At 39.2% G+C, this 20,272-nt stretch overlaps 1 protein-coding gene across 36 annotated transcripts in view; it reads left to right on the forward strand.

Moving 5' to 3' along the window:
• Positions 1–20,272, forward strand: part of MPDZ (multiple PDZ domain crumbs cell polarity complex component) — a 175,466-nt gene that overhangs the window by 135,538 nt on the left and 19,656 nt on the right. For 16 of the 36 annotated variants that reach the window (XM_086415125.1, XM_086415126.1, XM_086415129.1 and 13 more), the window contains 8 exons: positions 3,304–3,466; positions 5,579–5,775; positions 7,106–7,197; positions 7,414–7,504; positions 9,727–9,807; positions 12,327–12,419; positions 12,510–12,584; positions 18,763–18,937. In XM_086415125.1, the coding sequence (XP_086271251.1) occupies positions 3,304–3,466; positions 5,579–5,775; positions 7,106–7,197; positions 7,414–7,504; positions 9,727–9,807; positions 12,327–12,419; positions 12,510–12,584; positions 18,763–18,937 (967 nt within the window). Of the gene's footprint in view, positions 1–122; positions 222–945; positions 1,018–3,303; positions 3,467–5,578; positions 5,776–7,105; positions 7,198–7,413; positions 7,505–9,726; positions 9,808–12,326; positions 12,420–12,509; positions 12,585–18,762; positions 18,938–20,272 lie in introns of those variants that run through there. The other 20 variants (XM_086415111.1, XM_086415116.1, XM_086415121.1 and 17 more) reach the window with 3 other exon arrangements.

Genomic DNA, 20,272 nt, shown 5'->3' on the forward strand with positions numbered 1-20,272 from the left:
GATGAAATCTGATAGGATCTGGTGTCACATAGTTATTTAAATCAGTAATTACTTTATCCTTATATTGGAGTTGTTTTAAATACATTTCTCTTGCGCTCAGCGCCTCTTATGTTTCCTTTTAGAAATCCCCTTTGCCTTCCTTGCCGCACAACCTTTACCCTAAGTACAAGTTCAGCAGCACTAACCCATTTGCTGGTTCTCTACAGTTCAACGCTGACAAGGTTGGATAATGACCGTTGTCTTGCCATTGCCTTTTGCCAATGTTTTGTTCTGTGTTGCTAGTGTGCATTTGTCCCAGTTCAGAGTTGACTGAATTTGGGCAAGGACAAAAAACAACTGTGTGTTTGGAGTGGGCATGCAAATCCTTTCTTAAGCACATTTTCTTGCCAGAACCTATTCATTTTTATAGCTGAAATTAGATGGCCCTTCTGAAGAGTAAGGGAAAATCGTGAGTCTACTGCCCTTCTTATATTTTGGTGTGAATTGAATTTTCAGATATATAAATTTTTGTTAGTTGCAAAACATATAAGCTACTTTCATACATAATTTCTCTAAAAACCTTGTATTGATTTAAGTCCTTCTTAGACTTATACAAGGTGGTCCTAAAAGCTCTTCCTTAATCAGCCCGCACATAATTGTGTATGTGTGAGAATCTGTTGAATATTCATAAAGGATGTCCATGTAAATGCCTGATCAGGAAGCAGGGAACTGTTTCAACGTTTATAAATCTATACTAGGATTTGTCATATTCTGATGAAATTATAAATCCAAAAATGAAAGAAAAACTGACGAGAATTTGTACGCTATAACTTGATTGTGAAAGGAGAAAAGCTGTTAATTTTTTTCAGGAAGCATTTTTATGAATATTCATTGGATTTTCATGTTATTGTAATATAGATAATCAAAGATACTGTATCTGAAGGAATATGTTTTCTGTTACTATAGGCATTACAGAAATCAAGTAGAGTTCTCTTCCGTTGTTCCCCAACTAATCCTTTTGCTCCCACACCGTTTAAGGTTTGTCTTAGTGTGAAGTTCTCATGAGTCAGTGAGTGTGTTACAGTGTGCTATGCGTGTACATTATACTTGTGTGCATACATGGCATGGAGTGATTTCAAGTACACTGCATTTTTGCCAGTGAAGGCTGAATGGTCTTCGTTAAAGAATTGTGTTTTTGTGGATAAATTTTTAGAAGTGTCAACAGCAAGCTAAATTCTACAATCTCAGTAAGAATGAGAGTATCAGGCATAACAAAATAGAACACTTATTTCCTTTTTAGTAAATGCAGGCTTAAATTGACTTTATGATTAACCAGCTATGTTAGGGCAACATTTGAGTTTATTCACAGTATGAAAATGTTCTGCCTAAGTAAGATAATGAATAGTTTTTAGGCAAGCAAGTTTTGTTTGTTCATTTGTTTTTTAAGGAAAATAACAGCTCAGGAAAGTTATGCAGAGAGTAAGATCTATAAAATTTGCATCTGTAAATTTATTAAAATTATGACAATTTTAAGTTAGACTTGATTCTACTTTTTGAAAATGAAATGGGCTTAATTCATGCTTTTCAAATTTTCCATTGTTAGTAAATTTTTAAAAGAATTTTAATGAGAAAAATTCTAAATTACATGTTTCTCCCTAGTTTAGTATCATTACTGACCTTTCTGGATCAAATGAAGTTTTTTTTTGTTCTTATGTATTTGTGCATTGCTTTTTTGAAAGTTTTATGGCACAGCACTTGGGAAGATAACAGGATTCTGTTGGCACTAATAATTTTTGTCTGTTTGACCAATGGTATGTAAACCAAGCATTTTAAATACAGAAGATTCTGTGACTTGAAAATCTGTTGCCCATCCATTAGTGGCTGTCAATCAGCTCACCTGTGCTTTGCCAGAAAAATAATAATTCATGTTTACCTGGACCGTTTTTAGGGCAGCTTAGAGTCCTGAAGTAGTGTCTGAATCATCAAAGAAAGATCATATTCAGCGCCCTGTGGTTTTATTTTTAGGTGTATTTTGACTCTTAACACCATTGAATCATTTCTAAGTATTTGTACATTCTTTTCATGTGTCTCATGTAAGAAGTACTTTTAATCACATTTTTTCCAGATATACACATGTAGAATAAAATGAGGCATATCAGAGGGATTTTTGTATAGGGAAAAAAAACAAACAAACAAACAGTAAAATAGACAAAGAAGGAGAAATGTGGGCTCCAGGCATCAGGGACAACCTGACAACGGGTTAGAACTTTAGCTGGGCATCTGTGACCCTTGATTGAGGTACTCTGTATCTTACTGTGGAAACTGGAGGAGAAAACATGACACAGTGGAAAGTGCATTGGGTTAGGTTAGAAATTAAGCAAAGAGAAGTTTAGTTTCGCAGGGTTATTCTGAATAAAATCTTTCGCCTCTCGTGGCCTTGGCGTTTAATCTGTAAATGAATAAAATGGACTCAGTGACGTAAAGATGTTTCTAACTGTAATCTGCTTGAGAATCTATAATATCAAACCTTGACCCACTACGTTTCAATTAAGAATAGGAAAGAACCTGATGATACCAAATCCCCCCCTCCCCCTTTTTCTTTTTTTTTTTTTAATTAAGACTTGTAGATTTAAGTGACAGCAAACATACCAATCAAGCTTTGGGTTTTTATGAAGTATTCAACCCTGTTTTTCCATTTATGTTTAGGGCTACCTTGGCAAGCGGATGGTGGTTTTGTCCCTTAAAACCAGCCCCTCAGATCTGAATTTGTGTGCTCTTTGCTAACAAGCAGTCACTCTGGTAGAGGATCCTGCATGTGCAGTGCTTTTTCATGAATTTGTTGAGTCATGTGGAGAGAGGATTCAGGTAGCAATAAAAGTATTTATATATAATCTCACTAACAAGCTTTGAACTGCTTTGTTCGATTACCATTTTTATTTTGTTTCCAGTTTCTTGGAAGACTTTTTTAGACTTCCACAATCTTGTCTAGATGAGTTTTGAATGAGATTTTTTTTCCCAAAACACTAAATTTGTACAGCTTTCCATCTTCAGTTATTTAAGCCTGCAAATTGAGTAATTCTTCACCTTAAAATACCATGTAATCGTTTAATGGATTGTGCTCTGAACATACTGATTTGTTTAGTGTATTTAAGCTTTACCTGAATCCTGTCTGCCATTTTTATATATGTGTATTTCCCCATTATTTAATATATTAGATATTTTAAAGCTAGTAGTTTGGTTTTTGATGTTGCAGTCTTATTTCTTTTCCTTGAGTTTTCCTTCCTTAGACTGCACATACCCACTGCATTCTTCTTGTTCCCACAGGTGCCCAGTCAGTCAGAATCAGAGCCAGAAAAGCCTCCTCTGTGCCACTCGCCTCCACCCCAGCCTCCAGTGTTGGCAGAAATGAGTGGGGATCACGCTCTGTCATCTGCAAATGAAACCTCAGAAGATGTGGATGAAGAGGATGAGTTTGGTTACAGCTGGAGTAAGTTGTCTGTTTCAAATGCATTGACTTGTAAGAGGTATCAAACTGTTCATAGCTCTGGTTCTCTCAAGGCTTATGCCCCAGATGGGTAAATACATTTAATCTTCAGTTACACATAATGCAGTTTTGTGTAGAAAAAAACTAATGTTTGTTGTAGTTGAGTATAGCACACATTCCTGAGGCTTGACATCACATTCTTCTGTTTTGTAAATCTGCAACCCTGTTCAAGCACGCTTTGCATTTTTCTGCAAGTTGAGGTGGTCAGGGCACTCTCTCAGAAGCTCTATTGGATCCGCTCTCTCATGCTCTCCAACAGAGCATCACCCCTTTTAGGCCTCAGATTCCTCATTATAAAATGCATTTGTTGTTGCTATTTAAACAGCCTGGAATTTAGGTAACACGGTAACATAGTGTTGAGATTAAAAAGTTGGGGCATTTGGCAAGTTGGTTAACGACCTCTTAAGTTGTAGCATGGTGGTTATTCCCCCCCCCTTTTTTTTTTCCAGCAGATACATGCTTCACTTTATCTTATACTCTATAAACAATACATTAGAATATGTAATGAATCCATACACCTTTTCAAAAGGAATACCCAAGACGGAAGTAGCAATAAAGTTATAAATGACAGTCATCAATCAGATGAAATAATTTAGATGAAGCTTTTCTCTCTCAAAGAGATGGGGACTGGGCAAGTGGTCAGGAAGGAAATACAATGTGCTTTAACTTTGTATGAAAAATAATGTTCAGTTCCACATTGCTGAACATAGTTCTGTTTTTGCCAAATAAATCCTCTACTTCAGGTTACTGTCCAAATGCTTTATTAAAACTCGCTTCTGGCCTTTGTTTTGAAATCTGTTACCTTTGTTGCCACCTCCTGATCGCTGTCCTCTGAAGCTTCTACTTGAATGCATTTTCTGCCTCAGGTTGCTAAGGGTTAATTAGATAATGTCTGAGCATGATGCCTGATGCACAGGAATCATTTGAGGGCAATTATTGATAGAATCATGGGAGTGTCTCTGTTTCCTAACAAAATAAGCCATTTTATAGAGGTTAAACCAAAGTTATGTGTCAGTGCTTTAAAAAGTTTTGTTTAAAAAAATATAATTGTTTTCCTTAAGAATACTGTGGTATGTGCTTTGGGGAAGTACAAAGTATAAAATTTGTACTGCTAGATTCTAGAAGGAAGCAGGAGATGGCAGTTTATGAAATTGATGCAATTAAGAATTAATACAGAATGCATGACATTAACACTTTAGTAAGATTTTCTAAGGGATGATTTGTAAAGTTTGCAGTTTTCTTAGTCTTATTTCTAATTAAATTAGAATATTTTGCTAATCCATCAAACTGGCCAGAATGTACTCTGAGGAAAACATGAAATGGAATGTTTCAGTTACCTATTATCATATTCCAAGCCACTCCAAAACTTAATGTCTCAAGAAAGCAGGTTATTAGCTCCCTCACGTGCCTGGTGGTAAGTGTTAGCCGCTGGCTGGTTGTCATCTGGGCCTGGGACACCTACCAGATTACAGAATAAATGCTACCTTTTGAACATGGGAGATGGGAGATAGGAAAGGTCTCATTTAATGAGAACAGCTACGTCCATGTGTCTTGGTTGGATAGCTCTGTGCAATAAGAAAACCCATTCCATCTAATCTGGATCTGTGTACCAAGCACCACCCAGCATAATGCAATGTGCAGTGTCCGTGTTGCTGTGGGAGAAAAGTTTCCCCTGACCAGGGAAGACAAATCCTCTGGATGTTCTGTTCTCTGCAAATGATAAAGTAACTTTCTGTTCTAATCACAGTCTTTGGAGAGCTTATTCACGTGATCACATGGTTCACTTCTTTGGGTCTGCTCACCTCAGGTGAACTGATGAGTCAGACACCGTACTCTGCATCCTAGAGGCAGAAAAGCTACTCACAATTTGGGTGCTCTAGGAAACCAGTCTTGACGCCCAGGAGGCCAGTCTGTTTAGCTTTCCTTAACCGCTAAGAATTAGTTTTTGGTACAGTCATGGCCTTATAATGCCATTCTCAATAACCTTCCAGAGTAAAGCCTTTGGCTGTGAATTATCTCTTACTCCCTGTGGTTTTTTGTTCTTGTTGTGTGCAGAAAATATCAGAGAACGTTACGGAACCCTCACAGGCGAGCTCCACATGATCGAACTAGAGAAAGGTCGTAGTGGTTTGGGTCTGAGTCTTGCTGGGAACAAAGACCGATCGAGGATGAGTGTTTTTATAGTGGGGATTGATCCAAATGGAGCAGCTGGGAAAGATGGTCAACTGCAGATTGCAGATGAGCTTCTAGAGGTAAGTTCTTACGGCAAACACTGCATTTACTCCCACTGAATTGGTGTGACAGAGCCATCAGTTTCCAGAAAACCCACCTGGGTCTCATATGGTGACTGAGAAAACTATCACTCACCTAATAACAAAGATGTACTGCAGCAAATTTGGCTCGAGAGCAAGTCTCTACTAAGTACCACCCATGTTCCCATTAACTTCCATTAAAGGTTGTGACTGTGTAGCACCAGAAAAAATTTTTGCCCCAAGACAGTAATAAAGATCACACTTCAAAAACATTTTTTAGTGTGTGCTGCATTTTTATTAGGAGCTTTTGAAAAGCCAAATGACCAATCATGCCCCTGTAATGAGACTGATCACTGGACCTTTTGGAAGTTGAATCCCTCATGATACACTTGATGGGGGTGGATTGTTGTGGGGTTGAATTTAAGGCTAAAAACCAAAAACAGTAATTCAGCCCACCAAGCAGAATAAACTTGCGGACTATACTTTTATAGTGTTTGGAATTGTGTTTGCTTGATTTTTTTGTCCTTGCCTCCTATAGGCTGGGATCCACGTGTCTTTACACTGCTTTAGCACATTTTCCCATGCCTCCTGCGTTTCCCTCTTCGCTAGGAAGGCTCAGTCAGCAGCGGCTAACTGACAGGATGACTGGCAGTCTCCGCTAGGTAGTGTGCTGCTTAAGCACCTTCCACTGCCTGAAGCCTGGGTATACCAGCACTGCTTCTCCCAGTGGCCCACCCCCAGGCCTTCAGTGCTGACATTAACTGTGAACTGTGATAGGCCTTCCCAGGATGATCTGTGCTGATCACAGGTGCCTCTGCAGAGCCCTTGCTTGTGCAGAGTATTCTAGAAGCTTGTTGCCTGCCTGGATACTTCTCCTGTAGTCAGTCCAAGTGATGCCTCATTAGTCCATGGAGATCAGACTACACCCATGGAATTTTAATGTTGGTTTTCAACATGAGCTTTTTCTTAACTCAGCATCAAAGCCAGGTTCATGTTCTGGGAAATAAAATGTATGTACTATTTTAAAGGAATAAAAAAAAATATGCTTTTCATTAAATTGTTGTTGTTTAGTAGCCAAGTCCTAGCTCACTCTTGTGAGCCCATGGACTGTAGCTCACCAGGCTCCTCTGTCCATGAGATTCTTCAGGCAAGAATACTGAAGTGGGTTGCCATTTCCTTCTCGGGGAAATCTTCCCAACCCAGAAGATCAAACATTGGCAGGCATATTCTTTACCACTGCGCCACCAGGGAAGTCCTTTTCATTAGAAAGGAGATAAAAATTTGTAAAATTAAAATTCTGGACTCGATTAATGATATTTATTTCTCATAGATCAATGGTCAAATTTTATATGGAAGAAGTCATCAGAATGCTTCATCAATCATCAAATGTGCCCCTTCTAAAGTAAAAATAATTTTTATCAGGTGAGCATTTTCTTTTCCTGGTTTATAAATATTTTTCCTTAGCCGTTCAATTCTGATTCTTTTGAATAAAAATGAAACATATATGAACGTGTAAGTGTTGTAGTTCCAAGCCTTTGTGGCTACAGAATTTTGTCTAATTATCTGAGTCTTCAAGCTAAAGAATGAAAATAGTATGAATGGTCATGATGTTACAGGTTAGTGCTTTTTTTCCTTTAGAAATAAAGATGCAGTGAGTCAGATGGCTGTATGTCCTGGACATACAGTGGAACCCTCGCCTGCTACCTCAGAGAATCTTCAAAACAAGGAGGTTTGTAGCTTATATTTGTTTCTCTGGGAAGCCTTAGTTTATGCATCACTTATTAATTTAGCTAACAATTATAGAGCCCTTTCAGGGATATAAGAGAGAAGTGAATTTCTTGATCCTCTTGATCCCCAATATGTTTATAGCCTAGTTTATGGAACACTCATGTAAATAAGCACAGCTTACATGAAGCCCAGTAGTAGAGCCTGTCAAAGGAATAATGAAGGCAGAAAAGGAGTTGACAGTGTTACCTCTGGGGAGAGAATGCAAACATAGGGGAGGTCGCACATGAGATGTACATTGAGAGTAGGTGTCTGGGCCCGTAAACACTGCAAGCAGAGGACATGGATTGAGGGATGGGCTGGAGGCTCTGGCAAATGCAGAGAATTGATAACTGCAGAGCCCTGTTGAACAGTGGGAGGCAGGGAACAGGTAGGGTTGGATCATGAGGATCACCATGCAGACCTTGTCTTTTAGGCTATATCTTTGCAGACTCAAAGAATGATTATTTTTAAGAACTCTGGAAATGGTACAGAGAAAAATCACAGGTTGCAGGACAGAGAAGTTGAAGGGAGCAAGAGAATTAAAGTAATTCACGGGATAGATATGGAGGACCTGAACTGATGCCCAAAAATAAAAGAGAGAGAGAGAAGAAATGGTTGTGTCAGGTCTTTAGAACCCAAATAGATATTACTTCATCCCTAACTAAATATATTCAGTGAGGAAAAATGACTGGTTGAGAATGTATTCATCCACCACCAGGTACCATTTGGGGGCTGAGCATAGGCTGGAGAATGAAACAGATGAGATGTACCAGGTTTCCAGATGTCTGATTTGGTGACTTAATAGATGGTTATCTTTTATCAAAATAGAAAAAGTAAAAAAGAAAAGCAGGTATTTATTTAAAAATAGAGAACTTTCTCTCTGAGGCAGCTTAAGAATGAAGTGTCTATTGGAAAGCTCGGTAGAAGTGTTCACAGGGATGTTTGGTCTCGAGTTTAGAGATGAATCCCCATAGATGCCAGCTTGGGAGCCATGGGAGCTCAGGCTCTGTCTGTGGAGGATATTGAGAAAAGATGAGAGCCGAGGGCAGAATTGTATGATATCAGTTGTAAGGAGAATTGACAAGTCCAAAATGAAGAATCAGGCGGGTGGGTCGCACAGCAGCTGAGGAGGGCTCCTGCGAGAAGGTGAATAAAGAGGGTTCATTGTATTTGCCAATAGATGATTATTAGTGATTTTGATAAAGCAAATGGTGGATAAGAAATTTAGGAAAGAGAAGGCAGTGGCCAGAGGATGACACAAATTTAAGAGAGTTTTGGTGAAAGCTTTGTGTTTACTTTGTTTAGAATTACTAAAAGGAGATAGAGAATGAAAACTTAAAGTTAGAGGAAGTATGATACTGTCAGTGGAAAAGGGTATGAATTGGAAACATTCTTCCCTAAATTAATATCTAAACATTAGGCTTTTCTGTACGCAAGATGCACAAATCACTTGTCTCATGCTGGTGAACGGACTCACTGATCATAATGGGGAACTGAGTGAATCAAGTGGTTTTTCAAGATTGTAAAGGAGAAAATTTTATTTTCATGTGAGTTGTACCAAAAATGTCCATCAAGAAAATGGATTTTAGTAACTTTCAGGTAAAACATTTAACAGCTCCTACATTCACTTGATGTCTAGCACAGTGAAACATAGTGAATGGTGCCTCTGCTGGCGTTCTATATGTCAGTGCTTGTGCTGTTCGGAGCTGGGTAACTATTAGGCATCATTGTAGAGTAAATCCATACAGTCTTGTGAAGCATTTTATGTTTCTGTGCTCCAATAATTACTGTCTAATCACACCTCATTCATATCTTTAAGATATAATGTTCATAAACGTCATGAAGTATTAAAATTATAATGATGGAATATAGCATATGAAATAATGTTAATTAAGCGGCCCCTTTGAGGCTTCCCTGGTGGCTCAGCAGTAAATAATCTACCTGCCAATGCAGGGGACATGGGTTCAGTCCCTGGATCAAGAAGATCCCCCAGGTTAGGAAATGGCAGCCCGCTCCAGTATCCTTACCTACAAAATCTCATGGACATAGGAGCCTAGTGGGCTACAGTCCACGGGGTTGCAAAAAGTCGGACACAACTTAGTGACTAGACAACAATAAACAACTATTTGGTCAAGCAAAACAACATAACATTTGCCTATTTTGTCGCCTTTTTCCCTCTGCCAGGCTGAACCGAGTGTTACTACTTCTGAGGCAGTTGTTGACCTCAGTTCGTTGACAAACGTGCAACACCTAGAACTTCCTAAGGTAAATCTGCTTAGAATTGGACTGAAATGATGTGAGGACCGTGACACTGGTGTTCTGATTCACTGTTTCCCAAAACTAGTCTCCACAGACCAGCAGCATCAGCATCACCTGAGAGCTTGTTAGAACTGCAGGTGCTTGGCCCACCCTGATCTCCCGAAGGAGCAGCTCTGGGGTGTGCCTTCAGCTCATGTTTTAATAAGCCTTCTCCATGATGCCAGCATACACTAACGTTTGATAACCATTGTGCTAATTGATACTTGAGCAGGGGCCCAGCTTCTCCTGCTTTTATGATTATCCCAAGGTATGATATTTAGTGATCTTGTGTTTAATTTATTTACAAGGACTTGCTATGGACGATGTAAAACATTAAACAAGTTACAGGCTTTGTCCTTTGTCAGACCGAAAGCCCAAATGCCTAGAAGTCTCACTGATAGGCATCGTTGAGGTATTTGCTTTTGAAAATATCTGAACCTTGGATTCAAGTGACCACTTGAAAGAGGTGGTTTGTTGAACAGAATCCTGTAAATGCTTTTAGGTGCTGCAGGTTCATGCTGGAATGCAGGTGGACAGTGGATGAACAGAATAAACAGAAAGAGCAGTGACATGCTCAGGGAAGAGGAGGGGAACGGAGGAGGTGGAATGGGGGGACAGAGGGATTTTGTGTGTAATGCTACAGCAGAAAGGAGTGCTTTCCTCCGAGACTCCCAGCTCCAAGGCAGGGCACCAAAGGCCGTCTGACTGGGTTGAATCCTATTTCATCAGTTACAGACTTAACACATTTTGTGATCTTGCTTTGCCTCCATTTTTCTTACCTGTAAATTGGAGATGATAGTCTTACCTTTGATATTGTAATTAGAAAGGTTAAATGAGTTGTTTATAAACTGGTGGGCATAATGCCTGATATGTGGTCAAAATTTGTTAAGCACTTAGTGGGAAAAAATACTGATTCTTCTTGGTTTATTTTTTTTTTTAATAAATAACCCTGTACAAAAATGGATTGCTCTGATCTTATCATATACTTTTATTTAATTATTTTTTTTTATGATCTTATCATATACTTTTAAGAAACATTGTCATGGGCAGTTTGTGTTGTGGGTAAAGGGAAAAGAACAGAAGTCATTAAAGCTTTTCTGTCAAAAAGTCCATACATGTCCATTCCAGCATCCCTCATTCTGTTGCCATGTCAGAGAGAGTCCTTTGAGACAGCAGGGGAGAGGGGACAGGATATTTTAGAGGTTTAGAGATGTTAAGTAACATATCCAGATTTCCAAATCTAGCCCGAAAGTATATTATAGCTGAGTTCTGCTTACTGTAAACCTGTGTAATTGTCTCTGTATTACGCACATGAAAAGAGTGGTGGTAGGGAGGACGTGCAATGACAGTCTGGAATGTCATCAAGCATTAATGGTCTCTGTCAGCAAAGCAGCGGTATTCGTAATCTTTAAAATGATGATGAAGCTTTACCTCGATGCCATGATCCTGAAAGTCCATGGCAAGCATGGCTCTCATGTAAGCTCCTTTGTCTCTTGCTTTCTGTCTGCCTGGATGGAAACTGTAATAAGGGAAGTTGCTCTAACCAGAATGAAAATATTCACTACCCTATGGTAGATTTTATTCATATAAATGCTAAGAAGAGGTAAAAGCCAGCATTATGGAACACCTGGTTTTGATAAAAGAAAGTATGGAAAATATAGCTAAAGTAAGTGTAGCTCTTCTAGCCTTGGCAGGTTTTCAGGGTAAGTCTTTGGACTCATGAGTTGAGAGCATTTTCACTCTGTATCAAACCAAAACCCGAGTCTTTGAAGTAACCAGTGTGGATTTTCAGCCCCAGAAAGCACAGAGCATGTGTCAGGGCAGCCTGTCTGCTGAAGGATAAGGGATAGTGGAACAGGCGTGCAGGGACCGGTATTAGTGGTTATGTCTAAGCCAGAAGAAGGAGGCAGGAGTGTGCTTTGGTTTTGAGTCACTTAACCAATTACACAGAACTGAATTCTCAAACGTACATTCATTAAGTTGTTGAATACATTTTTATTTTCTGAATCTACTGATAAAGTGACTAGAGATATGTTAGTTGGTGTATGTGCTGAAAAGAAAAGACCCTGATGCTGGGAAAGATTGAAGGCAGGAGGAGAAGGGGACGACAGAGGATAAGATGGTTGGATGGCATCACTGACTCAATGGACGTGAGTTTGAGCAAGGTCTGGGAGTTGGTGATGAACAGGGAAGGCTGGCGTCCTGCAGTCCATGGGGTCGCAAAGAGTCGGACACGACTGAGTACTAGAGATACTAGACATAGGGGAGGAATGAGAACATTTGAATATTTGATGGAGGAGAAATTTAATCCGACTAAAGTAATTCAAAGTTTGCTTAAGAAAAGGGGATTTCGAAGAGTGGATTTTAGAACACCTTTAATTGCTTTTCTAGCCTTTGAATGTTCAGAAGTTTCGGTCACATACCTTTCTGTTTGGATAAATTTCATGTTTCACATTTCCTAAGTGTTTCTGTTTTTGTTTCTGTAGGATCAGGGGGGTTTGGGCATTGCCATAAGTGAAGAAGATACAGTCAGTGGGGTCATCATAAAGAGTCTAACAGAGCACGGGGCAGCAGCCAAGGTGAGGCCTCCCCCTTCTTACAGTCAGAAACTGGTGAGGAAGGGAATTCTGTCTGTAAAATCACTCAAAAGTTTCCATGTTTCCATCTAGGATGGACGGCTGAAAGTTGGAGATCAGATCTTGGCTGTAGATGATGAAGTTGTTGTTGGCTATCCTGTTGAAAAGGTAGTTATCCAAAAGAAAGTAAATGGTACTGTGAACTCATCCTTGGAAATGGCTAAGTGTGTGGGGGTGGGGGTCAGTCATGGGATCAAACCTGTGTAGCTGTATTAGATACCTGCAAGGAAGAGAGGAGATTTGAAAAGTACTTAATTTCTACTTTCTGTTTTCTAATTAAGATGATATTTTTCCTGTTACCTGATAAATTCAGTATTCAGTGGGCATTTTTGATAAATATCATTTCAGTTTTCCTGTAGGAAAACTTCAAACTTCTAAACAAATGACAACTCAGTATTAAAACCAAAGGAATATTTTTAATGAATATTTGCTCCTGTGTTGTTTTTGTTCAGGAACTAAGTCGTGTCTGTCTCTGTGACTCTGTAAACTACAGCACAGGCTTCCCTGTCCTTCAGTATTGACACCATCCAATCATCTTATGCACTATTGCCCTCTTTACCTCCTGCCCTCAATCTTTCCCATTGTCAGGGTCTATTCAGATGAGTCGGCTCTTCACATCTAGTGGCCAAAGTATTGGAACTTCAGCTTCAGCATCAGTTCTTCCAGTGAATATTCAGGGTTGATTTCCTTTAGGATTGACTGGCTTGATCTGCTTGTTGTCTAAGGGACTCTCAAGAGTCTTCTCTAGCACTGCAATTCGAAAGCATCAGTTCTTTAACACTCAGCCTCCTTTATAGTCCAATTCTCACATCCGTACATGATTACTGGAAAAAACATAGCTTTGACTATAAGAACGTTTGTTAGCAAAGTGATGTCTCTGCTTTTTAATATACTGTCTATGGATTTGCTTCTATAAATATCCACTATTTATATTGCTTTATAAACAGATTTTAAAACTCAGACATTAAATTATTATAACTTTTAAGTGGATAAATAGTTGTTTATGCCTGAGTTTCTTCCTTCTCAAAAGTGATCTTAATACTGTACTTACTGGGAGTTTCACTTGAGCCTTTGGTAAATGCTAGAAAAACAAACAAACAAACAAACTGTGTTTCTTTGAGATTTGGTGTGTCACTGTGTCCATTTATACATTGGCCAGCAAGGTGCTTAAATCATTTTAAAATTCAGTTTGTGTTATTTTGGAGGAAAATTGCTTCACAGTGTTGTGGTGGTCTCTGCCATACATCAATGTGAATCAGTTATAACTATATATGTATCTCCTCCATCTTGAGCCTCCCCACCCCCAATTCCACCCCTCCAGGTCATCACAGAGTGCCAGCCTGGGCTCCCTGTGTCATATAGCAACTTCCTGTTAGCTATCTATTTTATACAGGATAGTATAAATATGGCAGTGCTACTTTCTCAATTTCTCCTAGCCTCTCCTTACCCACTGTGTCCACAAGTCTGTTCTCTATGTTTGCGTCTTTATTTCTTTCCTCTAAATAAGTTCATCAGTACTAGTTTTCTACATCCCATATATATGCGTTAATATATGATATTTGTTTTTCTAACATCACTCTGTATAACAGACTCCAGGTTCATCCACCTCACTACAACTGATCTGTTCCTTTTTCTGAGTAAGTAATATTCCTGTGTGTATGTGTGCGATTTCTTTATCCATTCATCTGTCAGGATGTCTAGATTGCTTCCTTGTCCTAGCTCTTGTAAATAGTGCTGCATTGAACATTGGGGTACATGTGTCTTTTTGACTTGTGGTTTTCTCAGGGTATAAACCCAGTAGTGTGATCGTTGGGTTTTATTGCTGGGTTTTTATCTGGTAGTTTTATTCCCAGTTTGTTAAGGACTCTCCATACTGTTCTCCCTCATGGCTGTACCAGTTTACATGTCCACTGACAGTGCGAGAGGGTTCCTTTTCTCCACATATTCTCTAGCATTTTTGCTTGTGGTTTCTTTTGTTTTTGTTTTTTTTTAATAATGGCAATTCTGATTGGTGTGAGTTGATACCTCATTGTAGTTGTGATTTTCTTTTCTCTAATAATGAGCTATATTGATCATCTTTTTATGTATTTATTGGCCATCTTCTTATATATCTTCTTTGGAGAAGAAGATCTCTTCTTTAGGTCTTCTGCCCAGTGTGTGATTGGACAGTTTTTGTTTTTGTATTATTGAACTGTATGAGCTGCTTGTGTATTTTGGGATTAATCCTTTGTCAGTTTCGCTTGCAGTTTTTTCTCCCATTCTGAGGTTTGTCTTTTTATATTATTAATAGTTTAGTTTGCTATATAAAAGCTTTTAAGTTTAATTAGGCCCCGTTTGTTTATTTTTCTCTGTTTCCAGTACTCTAGGAGGTGGGTCAAAGAGGAGCTTGCAGTGATTTATGTCAAAGTGTGCACTGCCTATTTTCCTCTTAAGAGCTTTATGGTTTCTGACCTTACATTTAAGTCTCTAATGCATTTTGAGTTTATTTTTGTGTATGGTGTTAGAAAGTGTTCTCATTCTTTCACACGTAGCTGTCCATTCTTTCCAGCACCACTTTTAATAATTGTATAGGTTTTATTCTTTAACCCACATGTGTATGTTTTTAACATTCCATTTGGCTTGATTCTTCTCTTGCATAGTTTTCTTTATCTTGCTTTTAGCATAAATGTTCCCGTTTTATTAAAAATGTTTATGTAAGCTGCTTCAGGTTGTCTATAGAAACAGAAGTAGTTCATTTCAATCACTCGGTCGTGTCCGACTCTTTGTGACCACGTGGACTACAGCACACCAGGATTTCCTGTGTATCACCAAATCCTGGAGCTTGCTGAAACTCAGTCCATCCAGTCAGTGATGCCATCCAACCATCTTATACTCTGTTGTCTCGTTCTCCTCCTGCCTTCAATCTTTCCCAGCATCAGGGTCATTTCAGATGAGTCAGGCCTTCACGTCAGGGGGCCAAAGTATTGGAGCTTCAGCTTCAGCATCAGTCCTTCCAATGAATATTCAGGACTGATTTCCTTTAGGATGGACTGGTTGGATCTCCTTGCAGTCCAAGGGACTCTCAGGAGTCTTCTCCAAAACCACAGTTCAAAAGCATCAATTCTTCAGCACTCAGCTTTCTTGATAGTCCAGCTCTCACATCCATACATGACTACTGAAAAAACCATAGCTTTGACTAGACAGACCTTTGTTGGCAATGTAATGTCTCTGCTTTTTAATATGCTATCTAGGTTGGTCACAGCTTTTCTTCTGAGAAGCAAACATCTTCTAATTCCATGGCTTTAGTCACCATCTGCAGTGATTTTGGAGCCCAAAGGAATAAAGTCTGTCACTGTTTCCATTATTTCCCCATCTATTTTCCATGAAGTGATGGCACCAGATGCCATGATCTTCGTTTTCTGAATGTTGAGCTTTAAGCCAACTTTTTCACTCCTCTTTTACCTTCGTCAAGAGTCTATTTTTTTTCCACATTTTTTTTCTTTTTTTTTTAAATTTTATTTTATTTTTAAACTTTACAATATTGTATTGGTTTTGCCAAATATCAAAATGAATCCGCCACAGGTATACACATGTTCCCCATCCTGAACCCTCCTCTCTCCTCCCTCCCCATACCATCCCTCTGGGTCGTCCCAGTGCACCAGCCCCAAGCGTCCAGTATTGTGCATCAAACCTGGACTAGCGACTCATTCCATATATGATATTATACGTATTTCAATGCCATTCTCCCAAATCATCCCACCCTCTCCCTCTCCCACAGAGTCCAAAAGACTGTTCTATACATCAGTGTCTCTTTTGCTGTCTCATATACAGGGTTATTGTTACCATCTTTCTAAATTCCATATATACTGTATTGGTGTTTTTCTTTCTGACTCACTTCACTCTGTATAATAGGCTTCAGTTTCATCCACCTCATTAGAACTGATTCAAATGTATTCTTTTTAATGGCTGAGTAATACTCCATTGTGTATATGTACCACTGCTTTCTTATCCATTCATCTGCTGATGGACATCTAGGTTGCTTCCATGTCCTGGCTATTATAAACAGTGCTGTGATGAACATTGGGGTACACGTGTCTCTTTCCCTTCTGGTTTCCTCAGTGTGTATGCCTAGCAGTGGGATTGCTGGATCATAAGGCAGTTCAATTTCCAATTTTTTAAGGAATCTCCACACTGTTCTCCATAGTGGCTGTACTAGTTTGCATTCCCACCAACAGTGTAAGAGGATTCCCTTTTCTCCACACCCTCTCCAGCATTTATTGCTTGTAGACTTTTGGATCGCAGCCATTCTGACTGGTGTGAAATGGTACCTCTTAGTGGTTTTGATTTGCATTTCTCTGATAATGAGTGATGTTGAGCATCTTTTCATGTGTTTGTTAGTCATCTGTATTCCTCTTTGCTTTCTGCCATAAGGGTGGTGTCATCTGCATATCTGAAGTTATTGATATTTCTCCCAGCAATCTTTATTCCAGCTTGTGATTCATCTAGCCTGACATTTCACATAATGTATCTGCATATAAGTTTAATAAGCAGGGTGACAATATACAGCCTTGATTTACTCGTGTTCCTGTTTAGAACCAGTCTGTTTTTCCATGTCCAGTTCTAACTGTTACTTCTTGACCTGCATACAGATTTCTCAGGAGGCAGGTCAGGAGGTCTGGTATTCCCATCTCTTTCAGAATTTTCCACAGTTTGTTGTGATCCACACAGTCAAGGGTTTGGCACAGTCAGTAAAGCAGAAGTTGATGTTTTTCTGGAACTCTCTTGCTTTTTTGATGATCCAGCAGATGTTGGCAATTTGATCTCTGGTTTCTTTGCCTTTTCTAAGTCCAGCTTGAACATCTGAAGTTCATGGTTCACATATTGTTGAAGCCTGGCTTAGAAAATTTTGAGTATTACTTTGCTAGCATGTGAAATGCGTGCAGTTGTGTGGTAGTTTAAACAGTCTCTGGCATTGCCTTTCTTTGGGATTGGAATGAAAACTGACCTTTTCCAGCCCTTGGCCGCTGGTGAGTTTTCCAAATTAGCTGGCATATTGAGTGTAGCACTTTCATAGCATCGTCTTTTAGGATTTGAAGTAGCTTAACTGGAATTCCATCATTTCCACTAGCTTTGTTCGTAGTGATGCTTCCTAAGGCCAACTCGACTTCAAATTCCAGGATGTCTGGCTCTAGGTGAGTGATCACACCATCGTGATTATCTGGGTCGTGAAGATCTTTTTTGTACAGTTCTTCTGTGTACTCTTGCCACCTCTTCTTAATATTTCTGCTCTGTTACCATACCATTTCTGTCCTTTATTTTGCCCATTTTTGCGTGAAATGTTCTCTTAGTATCTCTAATTTTCTTGAAGAGCCCTCTAGTCTTTCCCATTCTATCGTTTTCCTCTATTTCTTTGCACTGATCACTGAGGAAGGCTTTCTTCTCTCTCCTTGCTGTCTTTGGAGCTCTGCATCCAAATGGGTGTGTCTTTCCTTGTCTCCTTTGCCTTTAGCGTCTCTTTCTCAGCTATATATAAGGCCTTGTCAGACAACCGTTTTTCCATTTCTTTTTCTTGGGTATGGTCTTCATCACTGCCTCTGGTACAATGTCAGGAAGGAACCTCTGTCCATAGTTTTTCAGGCACTCTGTCTATCAGATCTAATCCCTTGAATCTCTTTGTCAATTCTATTGTATAATTGTAAGAGATTTGATTTAGGTCTTACCTGAATGTTCTAGTGATTTTCCCTACTACAGGTAGGGAAACTACAGGTTCTTCAGTTTAAATCTGAATTTGGCAATGAGTTCATGATCTGAGCCACATCTATTCTTATTTTTGCTGATTGTATAGAGCTTCTGCATCTTTGGCTGGAAAGAATATAATCAATCTGATTTCGGTATTGACCATCTGGTGATGTCCTTGTGTAGTGTCTTCTCTTGTGTCGTTGGAAGAGGGTGTTTCCTATGATCAGAAGTGGGTAAAGCACCCCATATTCTTCTAAGGTTGTAAGGATCCAGAGAAATGAACAGTATTAATTAGAAATGTTACAAGTGAAAGCTCTTTCTTATATAATGAAGAATATAGTCTGAAGTAGACTTTTTGGCCTTAATCAGTATCAGGAAATTTAAAAAACTAGAAACTGCAGCCATTCTTTCTTGACCTCTTGAGTCCTGGCAGGGAAAAAGTTTGCCTCTGACTCTTCTCTCAACCATAGATGTTTCCAATTACAGCTATCATAGTGGCTTTTTTTTGTGTGTAAGTCTACTAACTTGCCTTTAATTTTATTTCTTCTCCACCCCAACCCCCTGCCAGTTTATTAACCTTCTGAAAACTGCAAAGACAAAAGTGAAATTGACGATTCGTGCTGAGAATCCAGACTCCCAGGCTACTACTTCAGGAACTGGTACAGCCAACGGAGAGAAAAAGAGCAGCCCCCAGTCTCCAGTGGCCCCACCGTCTAGCTCTCCGGAACCAGAGCCCATGCGAAGTAAGGGCTTGTCTCCTGATGGTTCTCACACATGGCATGTTCAGACTCGGTATCAAGTCCCTGCTTGGGAGCCATCTGCCTGTATGTAGTCCACTGCTTGATAGGCCGTAGTCCGACAGCATTTTGGTGAAAGGATGATACAAAGAGAAGGGATCTGGTGCTGTACATTAACCAGCCATAGAACCTTGGGGAACCCATCCAGCCACTCTAAGCCTCTGCTCACCCAACTCTAAGACAAAGGAGTGATACTCTTTGCTCTCCAAGGACCTTTTGCTAAGAGTATCTGTGACTCCAGGTATCTTACTAATACATGAGATATCTCATTTTGTACATTCCTTGTTTATACTACTGAATAAGTAATGTAACTTCTTGGAACATCAGTATTCTCATTTTTAATATGGATACAATGATACCACTTCATTGGTAGAATCAACTTTGCCTGGCACTATATCAAACTCCTAAAATGTTGCTCATTGCCACATGTACACAGTGGATATGAGTTCTTCCTTTGGGTGTAAACAGCAGATACTGTTGAAGAGAACGAAGTAGATGAAATGGTTGGATATGGAGCTTGGGCTGACCATTTCACATGTCATTGAAATGTCAGTCTTGTACATTGAGGCAAATTATTCCTTTGAGGTTCTTTTTCAGAAAAATCACACTGATTTTCAGTAAAAGAATACATTTCAAGCTTTGTGGCATTTAAAAAAAGTAGTTAAAAACACTTTTTCTGCATTTGGAGAAAAAAGCTCTTTTAGTTTCTAAACTGAAACTTTCAGTTCTTTTGACAGGTTTTTAATGAAACAGCAGTTTAAAACATTTGTAATATAATTGGTTTAAAAGTCTGTTTTTATTTTTATTTTTTTTTCTAATTTTATTTTATTTTTAAACTTTACATAATTGTATTAGTTTTGCCAAATATCAAAATGAATCCACCACAGGTATACATGTGTTCCCCATCCTGAACCCTCCTCCCTCCTCCCTCCCCATACCATCCCTCTGGGCCGTCCCAGTGCACCAGCCCCAAGCATCCAGCATCGTGCATCGAACCTGGACTGGCAACTCGTTTCCTACATGATATTTTACATGTTTCATTGCCATTCTCCCAAATCTTCCCACCCTCTCCCTCTCCCACAGAGTCCATAAGACTGTTCTATACATCAGTGTCTCTTTTGCTGTCTCGTACACCGGGTTATTGTTACCATCTTTCTAAATTCCATATATATGCGTTAGTATACTGTATTTATGTTTTTCCTTCTGGCTTACTTCACTCTGTATAATAGGCTCCAGTTTCATCCACCTCATTAGAACTGATTCAAATGTATTCTTTTTAAT

The sequence above is a fragment of the Bos grunniens genome, chromosome 8, assembly GCF_055505025.1.
Source record: "Bos grunniens cultivar Pamir isolate PY7600 chromosome 8, Bosgru_T2T1.0, whole genome shotgun sequence".
NCBI classification, from domain to species: Eukaryota; Metazoa; Chordata; class Mammalia; order Artiodactyla; family Bovidae; genus Bos; species Bos grunniens.